Source organism: Castor canadensis, chromosome X (assembly GCF_047511655.1).
Source record: "Castor canadensis chromosome X, mCasCan1.hap1v2, whole genome shotgun sequence".
Taxonomy (NCBI): domain Eukaryota; kingdom Metazoa; phylum Chordata; class Mammalia; order Rodentia; family Castoridae; genus Castor; species Castor canadensis.
Genome location: NC_133405.1, coordinates 22940526 through 22957888, shown reverse-complemented (window position 1 = coordinate 22957888; position 17363 = coordinate 22940526). Strand labels below are relative to the sequence as shown.

Here is a 17363-nt window from a genome sequence, read left to right as displayed (position 1 = left end):
TCTTGACTCCAAGATACTGTAACATGGAGAAGTGTGATGGAAAACTAGATGGATTTCCTCCTAGGGGAAGAGTGACCTGAAGGGAGTCAGGGGAAGGAGATGAAGGTGACTTGTGTCCTGCTGCTGTCCAATGCTAACATGGCTCAGCAGGCTACTTTTCCTTGGTTCCCACATTGCTCCATCATCTCATTTTCTGTGTCTCTCTTACTCATTTGGTTAGAAACGTTGACCTTAGTGGATGAAGGGATACTATTCCTTCAGGAGCAGGGGGAGGGGGTGTGGGACAGTGGGGGAGAGAGGTCCTGAAACCATGAGTGCCTTCTTTGTAGAATAGGTTTTTGGACTTCCAGAAGAGAATCTCATACAGAATCTATGGGATGGCTGGAGCCCAAATGAAGACCAATAATTAATGATAATAAACAAGATATTTTCTATGTTATGACACAGGTATATGAACCTGCCAGCTCATTTACATTTCTTTTAAAAATGCAGTCTATGGACATTTGGGTAGAACTGTCAAAAGTTAAAAGATTGATTGTGGCTTTGAAAAGCATCAAGATTAAAAACATCTAATCAAGATTAAAAACATCTACTCAGTTCAACAATTTCAAAATATGAGGCAGTGAATTGAGTGATTGGTAGAAAGTTTCCATGAATAAAACAATAATAACTGATGTGGCTTAGTGGTAGATACTTACTCAGTATACACAAGACCTTGGGTTCAAGCTCCAGCACTAAAAACAAAAAACAAAGCAGTGACTTACAGTGATTTCTTATTTTTCTCTTTTGGCAGAATCAGCATTTGAACTTGGGCACTCTGTCTGTGTTTGTTATTTTTTTAGATAGTGTCTCATGTTGTTGCCCAGAACAGCCTCCTGCATAGCTCGGCCACAGGTCTCACTAATTTCTTGCCTGAGCTGCCCTTTTTTTTGCTTTTGGCAGTACTTAGGTTTGAAGTCAGGGCCTCACAAGTGCCAGACTTGCACTCTTACCACTTGAGCCATTCTACCAATCCTCCTGATCTTCACCACCTGAGTAGCTGGGATTACAGTCGTGAGCCACTGTGCCAAGATTGCATTGACTTTCTTAATTCAGTATTTCAAAATTTTAATTATGTTGCTTAGTATTGTCTGTGTTCTGAAATCATCTGTACATGGACAACTCCCAGCCAACAAATTTATATTTGGGCCAATTTCTGCGTATGGAACCAAGTTATATACATTATTTTTATCCATTATTTATAATTTCTACTTTACTTAAGTTATTCAATTTGACTAAATATTACATTTAGGACATATTTCAGTTTTTCCCCACATGTGCCAAAATAACGATTAGGAACACAAGTATTGAATGAATGTCTAACTTTTGTTTAAACATATGCAGTAATACATATGATCATTTTGATAAAAAGTAATGACTTTAGTTATGAGAAATACTTACAAGTTAGCAAATCTAGAACAAGAAGGCAATATACCAAATAATTTAAAGAAACCAACCTTGGTAATACAGATGTCTATTTTATTAAAAAAGTTACAAACAGGTGGACTGCAGGGTCGTCTTACAAAATGACAAGAATGAAATCTATTGGAAAAACTTTACGTTTACAAATCTTTGTAGGTAATTGTTCAATGTTTGTACTTGTTATTTGAGATTTTACCTTTCACTGATAAAGTTACAGTACATTAGATCCATGATAATAGGTTACATGATTTTATTTGAAGAGCCCTACTGCAGTGATTTGAACAACTCCTAAACAGATGCCATAGTAAAGACAAGACATATATTGCATTTAGTATTAATTTATTATCCTAGTAAGTAACATGCAATCTATCGAGGAAGCTAAAATAACTTTTGGTCCCTTTTCTTAAAATGTGCTGGAGAAACCATCTTTAAAATCACTTCCCCTGATTCCTGTGATCCTAAGTGAATCCAAGATAAATTTGCTGCTGAGGTCAAGTACAATGAACACTGTAATAGAGAAAGAGGGGTGGGGAGGAGAGGGGGGGAGAGGGGGGGAGAGGGGAGGAGAGGGGGGAGAGGGAGAGGAGGAGGGAACAATACTCATAGAAAAGAAACACTGTATAAAAAATCAACAATCTGCAGAAAACTTCAATCATCATGAATTATTTGATTCCTTTCGAATTTCACAAAGCTAGTAACGATGAACCACAATCACTTTACTACTTTGAAATGAGTGTTTGGTTTTAAGTTTGTTACTAAAGTGCAAACTTAAATTAAGTATTCATTTCAAGCAGTTTATAAATAAGGAACAATGTTTTAATTGCTTCTACCCTTACAATCTCACCATAAAAGTCAAAATTCAAGAACAAGAGTTCACTTGGAAGGAATTTAATCAGGAATCAAATGCAACACGATTTAAAAAAAGGAAATCAAAGTTTAATCAATTTCTACTCAATAATTAATGGTCATGCTGACCAATAAATCACAAGAATGGAGCTATCGCTTTATTTGAACATCACACACAATATAAATTTAAAATTGCCACACCCTTCCATAAACCATCACTGCATATATCAGAGCTTTCCTTGACAAAGTCACTGAGCTATTGTTATAGATCAAAAGTATAGTTTTGGTTTTTGTTTTGTTTTGCTTTAGAAGCATGTTCAAATGACTAAAGCCGGGCTCCTAAAATCGAGAACTTTGGTGCAGTAGGTGAGCTGCAGTTATTAACTTGCAAATTAAAAGCACATGAATTAAACCAAATAAAACTCTACAAAGAAATACTGTCAAACTTATACAATTGAAAAAATTGTTGCTAGAAAAAGCGCTCGTTGGCATGGTGTTAAAACTGAACCAAAAGATTACTTTTTATAACTTTCCTTTCTGTTTCTATACCTGTGTTACTGGTAAAATGTTCAAGTATTCAGACAAAATGTGCTGATTAGGTAAACAACATGGAAGGCAATGGCTATTAGAAAGCACATTTGCAAAAATAAAAAAATAGCCCAGATACTTGGTGCTATTCTCCCTCCTGTTACACAGATTTGTGTCTCTACTACAAACATCCTTCTTGGGAAATAACTAAAAAGCAATTGTGATAGTGCAAGAAAACTTTAACAAATATTGCTTGAAACTATTATTCGGAAAGACAAATATTAAGAACTAGAAAGTGTATATGATTTTACTTGAATTCGATTTTACATGTGCAGAAGTCTACTAGATGTCAATGACAAGCCTAACAGGCAGAGCTGAGCTATCTCTGTTTAGGTATACAATTAATTTACCATGGATACAATATCCCTTTTCAAAGACATTGCTAAGTAGGTCATAACTAAATTTAGAACTTCACAGAAAGGAAAATGTTACTGCCGCAATTCAATGCTGTAAATGAGACTAACACATGTGAAAACCTAATGGAATCGAATGTTGAACTCTTCAACTAAATGCTCTACAGTCAATTTCCAATATCAACTGTAACTTTCCGAACATGTTAATTACAAAAACACAGCACAAACTGCACTTGAAGAAAAGGGATAGTCCATCCATACAGGTAAAATGTGATCTTTAGTTTCTTCTTACAACACTGCCACATGTAAACAAAGTCTCAAAGTATTAACCAACCATTTAAAGGAGAAAGATTTTACAAATAGGATGAAGCACTGGTACGAGGTAATATACAGAAGTAACCATTTGTTTAAGGCTCAATTTTTTTCTCCATTATAACTTTCTTTTAAAAGGCATTGAGTAGGTAATACTGAGTTTGAGTATTTAATAAATACAAGTTGAGAAACTGATTAAAGAAATCAATTAACATATTAAAAATTAACCCTTGCATATTAGCCATTGATAAGAACTTAAAAAGCTATAAAAGGACTGATTGATAAAGAACAGATTTTCAATGCATGGTAAACGTGCTAAGCGTTCTTGCTGAAGGTCGTTGGAGCGTGAGGGCCAAAGACCTTATGCACTTAATTAGATGTATGGCAACATGCTGTGAGAGAGACAGGTTTACCAAGGCTCAGTTCTGCAACCCAGGTCGTAAAGTTCTCCAAAGCAGCATCTGTGCAAATTTCCTCTGAGTTTATCTGCAATTAAGAGAAAATATCATAAAAATATAGAAATACAGACTAGAGTTCTAGGAAGGAACACTGACAGATCTCTACATACAGAGGTGATCACAAGAATAAGAATCTTAAGTGGAATTTCTCCATCAGTTTAAGTACCCGTAATTTTCTGTGGTCCTGAAAAGTCACAAAAAAATAGAAGGTGAGAGTGCAGAGGGCAAGGTGAATATGACTGAAGTGCTTCATATGCACACATCAAAACAGAATAATGAAACCCATTAAAACTATAAAAAGAAAAAGTAACAGAGGGGTGAATTTGATCAAAGTACATTATATGCACGCATGCACATATCACAATGAAACACTTTTGTAAAATTGAAATACCCTAACCAAAAAGTAGAAACAAAGTAACAATGCACTGAATATACTGTGTCCAAATCTATCCAGTTAATTTCTATAATATTATTATACTTTATACTTATATTAAAAATATTCTTTCTGGTTTATATGAAAAGCTGTGGCAAACTGGTGCTTCTACTTTGAAACTGATCTCTCATATTTTAACTGGAAATGGCATTCGAATGAAATAGTAATTATGAGTAAACCTGACAGAATGCTAGATTCTTCCCAATTTCCTTCTGTGGGAATTCAGTGTGGCTCGATGGGAATCTAGCTAGCTAGCTTATTACTAGGTGCCCTGGTTTGGGCCAGATGCTAGGTGACAGCAGCAGTTAACATTTCCTACTCTGGTCTGCTCTTTTTTGGACATTCTCCCAAGGGGATTCCTCAGCCTCTGCTCTTACAGCTGATAGATTTCTGTCCCTCCACTTACTACTGGGGAGAGGAGGCAGGCAGGAAAGCAATCTATCATTCAGATAAACACAAAGTCCTTCAGCTGTGCTGAATCACCAACTAGCTTCGAGAAAAATGGAATAACATGGTTTTTTTTAACATAGGAGATAAAAAATATTACCATAAAGGTAGAAACAAAAGAACAGCAACTCTGAAAGAATGCCAAGAGAAGCCAGTGTAAGATCTCTAAGGGCTTTAGCAATGTCTATAAATGCCTATTTTTAATTTCATTTGACAGCTACGCTTCTATTAATGTTCAAAGAGCCTGAGAGAATGCTTTACCAGAAGCTATATTATAAACATGACTACTTTTAAAGAATGTTGTTCAACCCATTATTGAAGTTCCATCACCTAAAACAAAAGTCTTCATTTTTACAAACTATCATAGAATCATTTTTTCCTAATTAAAAGTAAGACTATTTTTGCAAAGTTAAGTATTAATTAGGACACAGGTTATTTAAGTTTGGACAAATCCAGTTTCATCATCTTTAAAATAGTGGCAAAATACTTTCCTCACAGGGTTGTTGTATATGTCTAATAAGGTGGTATATGTGAAAGTACCTTATAAAGCGGCCATACAAATGTCTGCTATTATTTTCATTTCTCAACTATGCTATAAATTTCTAGAAGACTAGTATTGTGTCTCTAATATCAAGACTAAAGGACCTTTAAGCCTAGTTTGAATTTCTACATCTTTTTAAACCCAACAGTATTTAATTCTCCATGCAACATTATGAAGACTTCAGAAATTTAGACTTGACTTCTTCAATTAATTTCAATTGTTTGCTATAAATTTTAGTCTAGTTTTCAAAAATCAATTATAAAGAAATTGGGATTTTCAAATATAGTTATATCTCTTAAATACTGAAGATGTGTAAAATGTGATGATTTAATGTTCTAGCCATTTTCTGAACTGTAATTGAGAAAGTATTTATAGCTAGCAAAATAAGCAGTAATACAAACCAGCTTACTAACCATCATCTACATTAGATGAAAAGTTATGTATTTGTTACATCCCACCACTCAAACTGCTGGTTAAATTTTGGTCCATCACATTTCACAAGATAATGTTCCCATGAAATCAAGGGATATAATATAGAACAATTCTGAGTCAGACTCAATATCCTATAAACAAAGTATTAACAAAGTCCACTTTTCAAGAGAGTAATAATTATAATCCTGAGTACTAAATCCCAAAACAAAGTTTGCATTAAGCCAAAAGGACAGTGTCTCTCAAATTAGAATTTCACACAGTAGAAAATATAAATGTTTTTGCTCTATGGTGATAGCAAAATTTTCAGTGTTAACACCCTCATTCATTTAAAAAGAAAAACATCCCAGAAGTTTTATTAAAGGCAACTGGTCAAATTAGTACTTTTTAACTCACAGGATGTCACTTTCAGACACACAGCAAAGGAGTAACCTGCTGCCTTCAAGATAGAACACAGTTATCCTTGTCCTTACTCTTAAGTTTCCAGCAAGATACCCCACAAATATTAACTCTGGAAGCCTCTATTCAACTCTTGCTTAATTGTTTGTTTCACTTTTTTGATGTTTTTCTAATAAAAAATTATAGTAGAGCATAAAATTAAACAAACAATAGTCCAAACCTCTTCTCAGTAAATTATTAAACAGGGTCTCCCAAGTGGGGTAAATTGGTACAGAAGAGTACCAAACACAGAACTGAAAGAACAAAGATCATTATTTATGTCAGCCTGAAGAAAAGGGGAGATTCTTGATTCAAGACTAACACATCATTTCACGAGGCAGCAGAATGCCCGGATGCTAACAAAAGCTCCTAAAAGGCTTAGCAATTTGTGAGTGTCTTTTCTTAGCTTTACTGGATTTACCATTTCTAAATACAATGGTATTTACTAGCATTATTTCTCTCTCTTTAGCAAATATAAATGTGCAGCCATAACCACTTCTTTGTTTAGTTTTAGACATACGATATCCTGGAAACTTAACTAAAGGAACTTTTAAAAAAATGAATTTCGCTTGTCATTTTTTTACTTGTCATTTTCATACCCAAGTTAAGTATCAGTTGCATTAGTGAAACACCAGGCTGGAATTCTGTTATGTGACAGAAGTTATATTTTTGTTAAATATCTTCTGTTTCATTCCTCTTCCCTAATTTGCGCAGTACTCACGAAGCTTATTGGGAGTGGAGTAAGAAGATTATGTCATTAAAAGTGCTCTCTGTCACCCACTGAACATAGAGAACAAAAAGCTCAACTTATGTCATAGATCCCTTGAGTAAAGGTGAAACCGTGCCTGAAAGGAAACACGTATAACTAAATGCATATAGCAAACCCCAGACCTAAAATCTCCCAAAGTTAAGTTTAATATGATGAATTCAATTATGAGATGTCAAACAGTGTTTACCAGGTTCAGGAATGGATGATAAATGGCAGTGTGAGCTCAATGATCTGATTCAAGTTGCTAACTCTGAATCAGACCATGGAGGGTACCACTCTCCTCAACCCTAAAACTGCACTCTCTGAATGTGATATTTCCAATACTGTGGCTAATCAAAGGAATATGGTTTGATTGGATAAGGTTTGCCAACAGCCGACAGGACTTCAATTTTTCTTAGTTACATTATCTTCTGAACAGAATTCCACTGAGAAGTAATCCCGCGAGGAGAATCGTTCCTGTAGTGTGGCTAGAACACTTCCTCAGTGGCAATTCTCCAACTCCATGATGCAATTTTTGTTAATTCTACTGATCGTTCATTCTAAGCCACAGAGGTAATGGAGTAAAACTGAATGGCTCATATGCATTTCATTCTGCAATAAAGCCTAATCTTGAGGTTAAAAGGAAGCAATTAAAGGAGAACAGATATGCTAAGAGTCATTCCAATCACCAGACACCTCCACACCCAGAGCAGGTCTAACTAGGTACCCATCCACTCTGAACAGTCTCAAACTAGAGCCTTGTGGTGCTCAGTGAAGGTCTGGGAGAATTAGGGGTGGCAGAGAGGACGAAGCAGTTCTGCCCTTCTCTTTCGCCTAGGTGCACTGGTACACACTACTCCAAAGTATGCTCTTTCCAATGTTTAAGTCCTCTGCTCCATTTTGCCTCAGCACATGAACTGATGACAGATGAGCATTTTAAATAAGCCATTTTCCCCACTCAAAGTGATATGCACAATAGGGCAGGAGAAAAGCAAGGAAACAGCTAACAAAACTGTAAGTTCTGCAGCAGAAGTCCACCCAGTGCTGTACTGACATGATTAATATTTAACTTGGGAGGGAAATGCCAGCATTTTAACGTACACCATGTGATTAATGTTGAGGAGTTTCCCTTCACATCTGCTAAACCCCCGGCATAACATATCTGTTGAAAAGCTGGAAAAAAGACCAGATAACATTCTGACTGTACATATTCATTTATTAAAGACCCTGAAAATGCTAATCAATTCCACTGTATTTAGAAACAGAAAGTCCAGCTAGAATAAAATGACGTTCATAGATGGCTCACCCTCTCAGGAGCCTTTGTTAGCATCCGGGCATTCTGCTGCCATGTGAAATGATGTGTTAGTCTTGAATCAAGAATCTCCCTTTTTCTGCAGGCTGACATATATAATGAACTGGGGCTGACATAAATAATGATCTTTGTTCTTTCACTTTGCTTCCTGGTGTATGGTACTCTTATGCACCATTTACTTGGGAGAACCCATTCCATAATACACTTAGAGAAATGGTATAAAATTTTGCAGACCTTCAAAAAATCAGTGAAGAGTATCTTTTCCCTTCGCTTTCTTTCCTTATAGCTTCCATCAATACAGGACTGACACATAGGATTTCTTTAAAAATAATTTTTTTTAAATTCTACTTGTAAAAAGGGTATAGCAAATTACCACATGTAAGTGGTAACTTTAACATACTTCTCCTTTCCTTTCAGGAAATCAATGGAATATTCTAGGATATTATTATGCAGCTCTTTCAAATTCCTCTGTTTAGAAATAACTATCTTCTAGCCCCTTTTATCACACCCATTCCTTCAAGGCCCAACTCAAATGGTACTGCTTCCCAGCTCCTCTGACTCAGTGATTCTTAATGAGGGGTGATTCTGCCCCTCATGGGACATTTGGCATTTTCTGCAGATAATCTAGTTTGTCATAACTGGAAGGCAGGGAGAATACTATCTAGTGGACCAAAGATACTGCTAAACACCCAAAAATGCATAGGACAGCCCCAAAAAGAGAGAGCACAGAATATTGAAAAATGCTACTATGTCCTTCCACTGAATCCCCAGAGCCCCATAACTTACTTCTTTCATTGGATGAGATTCAGAAAACGGTCATACTTCTCAATATTAACGACGTAGCAAACAGAAAACTTACACCAATACGAAGGACCTATGACACAGTGACTAAAACAAGAAGAGGGCTTACAACACTGACCTGCGCCTCTACTATACTCTCCCTGCACAGTAAAAGAAGTCCTCACAGCGCTTGCTGTAGCCCTTCAGGTCAGTAACGAGATGAGGAAGACAGCTGTATCTAAAGGCTCTGATCATGCTTCCCAATTTCCACTAAAATGACTACCCAAGGGAGGGCACAAGGTGAGGAAACATTCCTGGGAGCCATGCAGATAAATAGGTGTTGTGTAAGAGACTGGTGACCCAAATTAAAGAAGTAAATGTGAGGAATTATTCTTAGAGCATTAATAACTTTCCCCCTCAGTTAAACACAATCAATTCTCCACAAGTCTTTCTGTCCTAAGCACTATTTCTCACTTACATGAAGAACTTTTCTAAATATGAACGAGAAACATATGCCATATTAACTTTACTTGTCAAAAGTTTGATCTCCAAGCTAGATCTGAAACTGACAGACTACAGACCTCCATGACTCACAAGCTACATGATTCAAAACCCATCACTATTTTATGAAAATGAGAGTAGAGTTTATTAGGAAAGATATTTAGTACAAAAGGATAAAAACAGGGAGAAATGAGGGGAAAGAGGAGAAATATTTCCTGCTCTCCATGCAGGAAATGAGAGTAGAGACTCTTTTTTTTTTTTAGGTAAATAATGAACAAGGACAATTGCAAACTTTGCTAGTCTCAGATTACATAGCAGTTCAATCTTACTTGATGCCAGAAAAAAAAACTGCATATAGTGTGCATTGTTCTAAAAGTCTTGGTCAGGGAGTTCCCTTTAATATTTTCAGAAATTCAGCTGACTAGATATTTCACTTCAAGGTCCACACCTTCATTCATGTATTTTGCTTACAAGAACAGAAAAACAGCGCCGGTGAAGTGGCTCATGTGGTACCGTGCCTGCCTAGCAAGCATGAAGCCCTTAGTTCAACCAGTACCACCAAAAAAACAAAAACATGTTTAACAAACAAAAAGAACAGAAAAAACAAAAAAGCTATACAAAGAATTTGAATTACTACTATAAAAATGAAAATTATTGGTATTTCTAAGTTTTCTCTCTCTCTCTCTCTCTCTCTCTCTTTTTGTTTGGTAGGACTGGGGTTTGAACTCAGGGCTTCATCCTTACAAAGCAGGTGCTCTACTGCTTGAGCCACAGCTCCAGTCATAATTATTGGTATTTATAATAAATTTCTGATTTTTACTATGTTAATCAATAAGAAATGTAAACAGTTGGAAACAAATCATTGTATGCATCCCTATAGGTAAGCAAATAGATTAAAAATAATCCAGATCATATAAAGTGAAATAAACTCAGAAATAATTCAGAATAAAAAAGATTTAAAAATAGCTTCAGAGATTACCCATCTACCAAGTGGGTTGACAATTGGCCCAATATGTATGAGACTCATTTCATTGCATTTGCCTCCTCTAGCCGTCCACATTATGATGGGAGGAAAACTGGGGACATTTTGTGGGGTTTGGTTAATTTCTTATAAAGATGTTAAACTGAACCACATGTGCACTTACGGCACCTGCCCAGTTAAAAGTATCAGTTAGAGAAACAGATATAATGGTAAAGATGCAATCACCACATGAACTTGCTCAAACTTGCATCTAGCTTAAAATTTACAAGAAATTACGGAAGCCACAAATACAGGTCTCTATTAACTATGTAAGCCTGGCCCCTTTCAAACAACTACACTGTAAGGGTGACATGATTAGCAAAACATAAGCTGGACTACAGTCTGAACAGTGAGTTTATAAAAGAACAGATGCAGTTAGACGTAAGAAAATAAGTGAGTTTTTATCATATTCTGGTATGCTAAAGGCTGATGGGTGAAAGCATTTTGAATAAAGCACTATTGTCATCTTTCATTTTCAAAGATGACACTACCTGACAGGAGACCCTGTCTGAAAAGATAAATTAGGGACCGTTAGTCTTTTCTCCAGGGAGCACATATAAACCCAGACCTTTGATTAGGAATCATCGCTGCAATCTGAAATGCCTGTTGCCATTTACAACACTGCCTCCCAGACTCGAGGTCAACCTTGGCTCAGAAAGATCAATTTTATTCCTGATATTGTCAGGGTGGTCTGGCATTTGCTGTGATTTCTCAGTCATCCACAATATTAGTGGTTTTATCTTATTATCTAAGTGTTACTGTCTAAGCGAGACTATTGCTCAATTACTATCCAGCCCAAAAGATCATGATATGAATAAAATCATCGCATCCTAAATCCTCAATAAGTTTTACATAGCCTTACTTTTTCATAATCCTCTTTCATTGAAAAAAACTTACTAAGTTATCGCTTAACTCAATGAAAGGTTTGAAGATTCATTAATGTTATTGTCAATTCCGCTATTTATTAAACCAAATAAAAATGTTTCCTGTGCTTGGGATGGTTCCTTCTAACACACCACAGGTGATTTAACCAGATTCTCATTTGCACCATTTATTCACAATGAAGTCAAGGTATATTGTGGCATTATAATTTATTATTATCAGAGGTCACTTAAGTCCCTCAAGTGCAAGGTACAAATGAACTTGATTTAAAAAACCATCCTGTTAAATCAAGCACTTGTACTATTAGTAAATTGATGGTTTCAATTACAGCAACTCTCTTGCCCAGGATATAAAAGCATAAAGGGATAGAATGCATTGTAAAATTAATCACCTTCTGAAATTATTTTTGAATGCTCTCCGGTGCATTTTAGATACTAAATCAGCAAAACGTGGCAAACGGTATCTTGCTTTGACTTGCACCCCAAAAAAAGACAGTATCAATAAAGAAGACACTTTTAAAAAAACAAACCTTGGTGATGGGCATACAGGTAATTTCTTACCTTGTTTTGCTTATCTACATTGTTTTATGTTTTTTTGCATTCAATGTTGACAATTTTATACTGAGGAAAACGTTATTTAAAAAATAAAGAAATTTAAGATCATGCCATAGGAATATTAAGTAGTTTTTTGTTAGGCTTACTCAAAAATCAAATACCACCTTTTTCACAAGAGTTCCATCAGCAACTAACCTGCTCGGTATGGCCATGATTGAGGTTATCTTTCTTACTGAACAACACAAGTTGTACAACACTGATCTTGCTTCTCGGGCAGGGATGAATAGTTCATTTGCCTGACGATCTCAGCAAAAAGTTCATCCACCATTGATTTACTTTTTGCCGATGTTTCCATGAAAGGACAGCCCCATTCTTGAGCCAGAGCTCTGCCTTCTGAAGACATAACCTCTCTTTCTGGTTCCAGATCCACCTTGTTTCCTACTAGGATTAGTGGGACTTTTTCATATCTCTTCACTCTGACAATCTGATCTCTCATTGGCTTGATATCCTATTCAAACAATCAAAAAAAGAAAGAAAAAATTATGTTAGCAGAAGTATTACCGTATCCAAAAAAAACACCCCTCAGTTGAGTATATAAAGCTGAATCCAAAATAAAATCATATGCCCAAATTAAAAAACCAAAAAAAAAAAAAAAAGAAAAGAAAAACACTGTCTTTTTTTTTCCATTTTAGTGGGAGCTAGCCCTACCTGCTGGTTTTATGTCAGGAATATAAAATGCACATTGCACACTAACCTTAAGACTCCTATAATCACTTCCCTACCCTCAGTCTATACTGATTAAAAAAATCGAGTTCCTAAATATAATTAATCCATTTGTACATAAGGATGTTTTGCCATCTCCCTTAACCTCCTGCTTGTCATCGCTCCTTGTAACACCTGTTATCTGAGCACAGGATTGCAGCATCTATGCATTCTTAGCCATTTAGCAACAGGGCTTGAGAGAAAGTGTTTTAGGTGGGAACAAAATCTCTGTAATACCTAGACGGCCGGCTTTAAAAACAGATTCATGACATTAAATATTTCATTTTATGTTGAATATTATGTCTTTATCCCAGTAAAATCAAATACCTTAAAACACACTTAAATACATTAGAAACTATTATAACTGTGAGCACCTCCTAGAAAGGATAATGTAGGAGTCTGGGTTGGAAGTCATACTCTTTTGCCTACATTTGTTTTTCCTACCTGATTTTTTTTCTTACATGTATTGCCTTTTATGAGTAATTTTAAAAAATTAACTACAAAAGATAATTTTTAATAATTTTTTTTAGTAGCATCAATCTTGGGAGTGAAGTATCAATTTAAGACAGTATTATAGATTTAAACCTAGCATTACAATTTTTGTGCCTTAAATATAAAATATGTGTTGAATTTGACTATTTACAGTAAACAGAATATTTACACATAGGCCAAAAGAAAAAGCAAGGGACCATGAAAATTTATAAAAATACACAGTAACTCAATACTCTCAACAATTTGGTTTGAGCACTTTTCAAATCAGTTTTTTAAGTTAAGCTTCTTTTCTGGTTATCCTTATGGAAACATAAGTTCAGCTGAGAATCCAAACTTTTGGCATTTATGCTCAAGAGAGTTTAAATCTCTGTAGAAATAATGCCACACTCCCTATTTAGGGCTAATAACAGAAGTGGACATAATGGAAATTTTATGAAACACCCTTCAAAAGACTCCCAGCCTCAAGAGAGTCTACTGATAGAATAACAAATCTCCTGAGGATACTTTAGAAAGAAAATTCCTGTCAAATAGCACCGTTAGTACTTTGGCACTTTCTGGAGAAAATGCTTATGATATTTTGTTTGGAATTTAAACCTACATAAAATGAACCGTAGTTTAGTCTCAATAGCTTTGATTCATTTATGCAGAACTTATTATCTTAAATAAAATCCTTGAAGTTGCTATGTAAGGTTACTGGAAAAATTCATGATAGTATTTTAACTTGAAATACTAAAGAATGTGAAATTAGCACATTGCATTGGCCAAAGCACTTAAGGTTTCTTAAGTAAGCAACATTAAGTGCATACCTTTAAATGCAAAAAAAAAATATATCCATTTCCTAAATCAATGGAGGTCAATACAATGGGTCAATATGTGGTCATTTATTTTTAAGGAATAAATAGCAACATTTATTGCATCTCTTAAAATAACGTTAAACCTTCGGTCTGTCTCCCAGTCAGGACAGTCAGACTTTCCTAAGAAACTGGACACATTCTGTTTGGCCATCTCGTGAGGGTAAGAAATCTGCACATGTTCAGTGTTTCCAGATGCACATTTTTTTTTTATAAATACAGCAATGATACCAGAAACAAATTGGATCCACTGTAGAAAAGGAAAGTCATTCTTGATTTTTGTTGGTTATTCATCCTAGGTACTAGTCTTGTCAGTAAGTAACTTTCCTTTCGGCTACGTGCCCCTAAGTAAAATGCCTAGAAGGTCGGTCTTGAGTTCGTCCAGCAGGATAAAGATTTATGATTCGAGTTGAGAAACTTAGGAGTGAATGGAGAGGCAAGGAGGGAAGCAGACAGAGGTCTTATCTATGCAAGAGATAATGGGCTCCGAATAATTTTCTTTTCAAAGTGCTTTATTTACCCAAGATTAGTTGTTTTGTTGAGCAGGTTAATCAATACTTGTTGAATTGAATAAGTTAACTTCAGAAGGTTATAATCCCGGCTAGATAGATACAGACTGCCCTATTTCATTTTCAGTTTTCTTTTCCTTAAAAATAACTTCAAAATATTTGTTGACGCTTGCTACTTTAGCACTCTCTATAGAAACAACCCAATACTTTTCCATGCCAGGAGTAACCTCAAAAATGTGCCGTGTCTAACTTTTAAAAGCAAAACACAGTCATTAACGCACGCTTCGAGCAAATCAGGAGTAGGACGATTACCACACCCCCTTCTAACAAATTACAAGACTTGGTTACCTGAAAAGACTGTTGATTAACCAGACTGTAAACCAGGATGAAACCTTGGCCGTTTTTGATGTAGAGATCTCTCATGGAGGCAAACTGCTCAGTTCCTGCGGTGTCCAGAATTTCCAGCACGGAAGGGGAAGAGTCCACTTCGATCTCTTTGCGGTAGAAATCTTCAATGGTGGGGTCATATTTCTCAATGAAAGTCCCGGTGACAAACTGCACAGTCAGGGCAGATTTGCCAACCCCTCCGCTCCCTAACACCACTACCTTGTATTCCCTCATGAGTCTCACCTTCACCAACTGCCACCCGAGGGGGGGAAAGAACACCCGCTAGCTGCGCTGCGGCTAGAGCGAGGCGGAAGGTGGGCGGAAATCTGCGAACTAGGGAGGAGTGCAGAGAAGCCAAGGGCCCAGCCAGCGAGCGAGCGAGCGAGCAAGAGAGCGAGCGGGGAAGAAGAGGAAGTTAAAGGAGGGGGAGGGGAGAGAGCGAAGTGTCGGGGTGGGTGGGGATGGGATGGTAATGCCCTTCCTATAGGAACTGAAGCCCAGGCAGGGGGCGTGGGGAGGAGAGCGAGCCCGGGAGAAGACAAGCGGGCTGGGGGGGGAGGGGGTATGGGGAGGGGGGAGGGAGGGGACCAAGACGCTGCGCGCCCCCGGGAGGCACCGGGTGGGGGCGGCGCGGAGAGGGCCCGCGGCCAAGGACTGCCCGGCACCCTCCCTCGCCCTTCACACAAAGGGGCCCGGGGACCCCCGCTTCCTGCTGGCGCTGCCGAGCCGGCCCAGGCCTGCGGGCTTCGCTGCAGACACTGCCACCCGGGCGGGTTCTCTGGGTCCCGGCTCCCGCGGGGATCGTCAGGCCTGGACAAGGGAGAGAGGCGCACATTACTCGCCTGACCCCCGCCCCGAACCAGTGACCCTAGCTGCCACCGCCCCCAACTCTCACTCAGACCGGGCTGCCGCCGCCACCACCGCTTACCCTGCCTTCCGCACCCGCCCGGCCGCCCGGGAGGCTCTGTCAAGCCAAGCCCATGGCCACCCGCTGGCTCCTCTGTCTTAGGGCCGCCCTGGCGCTGCTGCTCGCCCAGAGGAAAGGGGCGGGGGCCGTCCGGCGGCGGCGGCCGCAGGGACTACAGGCGAAACCACCTTTTTTTTTTTTTTCTCACCCACCCCCCACCCCACCCCACCCCCACCCCCACCCCCACCCACAGCATACACCCGGAAGGGTTTCCCTGACACACTGGCTGAGGTGCCCCAGTTCCCCTAGACTGGACGCGATCACTTCCGGTGGGGAAAGTCCCACCTCTTCGGGGCGAGCCGGGTGGCGCTAGGGCCGCACCCTGCTGAGCGAGTCCGGGGGCCCCGCGCGGTTTCGGGCCCGGGCTGTGGCCTTGGGAAAGGGCCTCTCGGAGAACCTCCAGCGTCCCTACTTTCCCTCCCGCAGCAGCTGTTGCTCGCTGTCCCGCCCCTACCCCGGTGGAAGCCCCTCCGCTTCTCGGCGTCCTCCAGCTGAGTCAGTCTGTGCACTTGATCTGCTCCGTGGCCGCTGCAGGACCACCAGCTAACGATCTAGCACCGGGACACCATCAAACATCCCTGAACTAAAGTTGCAAGGGAAATCAACTAGCTCAGGAAGTTTATTCTCTTCGCTGGTGTTTCTTCCACTTGATAGTTTTCTTCAATTCATTCAAACTACCCTCCTTACACTTGACTTTGGCTCTGACTTCCTACGTGGTGTGTTTTCCTTAGCCGTGCCTGACAATTAAACACACACTGTACTTTATCACCTGGCAAATCTGCCTTAATTCCCCCAGCAAATGCCAAGGTCACTCCTTAAAAAAAAAAAAATCACAGGGATCGAAAATGACAGCATTACAGGTAGACTTTATGGTACTCTAGTCACTTTTGCCATTTCATCCCAATCACTACACAGCGGAAAAGGTAACCAGTATTCAGGGAAGAGTAGATTGGAAATGGTTTAGGCCTGCGGAATAATTTCATGTGATCTTTTCTTATCTCATGCATAACAATTTGCATGGTTGACTCTTTCACTTTAAAGTTTTGTTTTTGAGGCCATCCTTCACCACCATTGAAATTCAGAAGCAAATAACTCGAGTGTTAAACACCAAGTTTCTATTTTTAGATAAAATGGTTACTTCTTACATATTTTTCCCTCTGCTAACTTTCTATTTGTAAACTTTGTGTCCGATCTCCAAGGCCCCTGAGCCACAAAGACTACATTATATTTTTAGGCATTTTCACTCCCCTTTTGATTCAGTCACACCCAGAAACCTGAGATTCGGGGCCAA

At 38.4% G+C, this 17363-nt stretch overlaps 1 protein-coding gene across 1 annotated transcript; it reads right to left on the bottom strand.

Moving 5' to 3' along the window:
* Nucleotides 1–1497: 1497 nt before the first annotated feature.
* On the bottom strand, nucleotides 1498–15581 carry Rap2c (RAP2C, member of RAS oncogene family). Its single transcript, XM_020186575.2, has 3 exons — nucleotides 15067–15581; nucleotides 12300–12612; nucleotides 1498–4046 (listed from the first exon to the last, which is right to left on the bottom strand). The coding sequence occupies exons 1-2, from the start codon at nucleotides 15337–15339 to the stop codon at nucleotides 12334–12336; spliced, it is 552 nt and encodes a 183-aa protein (XP_020042164.1). The 5' UTR covers nucleotides 15340–15581; the 3' UTR covers nucleotides 1498–4046; nucleotides 12300–12333.
* Nucleotides 15582–17363: the final 1782 nt, after the last annotated feature.

What these genes read in the sequence shown, in the direction of transcription:
- Rap2c (XM_020186575.2), bottom strand. Translation starts at nt 15,339, where the DNA reads ATGAGGGAATACAAGGTAGTGGTGTTAGGGAGCGGAGGGGTTGGCAAA. An exon ending in TTAATCAACAGTCTTTTCAG is followed by an intron (nt 12,613 to 15,066) that starts GTAACCAAGTCT and finishes TTGTTTGAATAG; the next exon opens with GATATCAAGCCAATGAGAGA.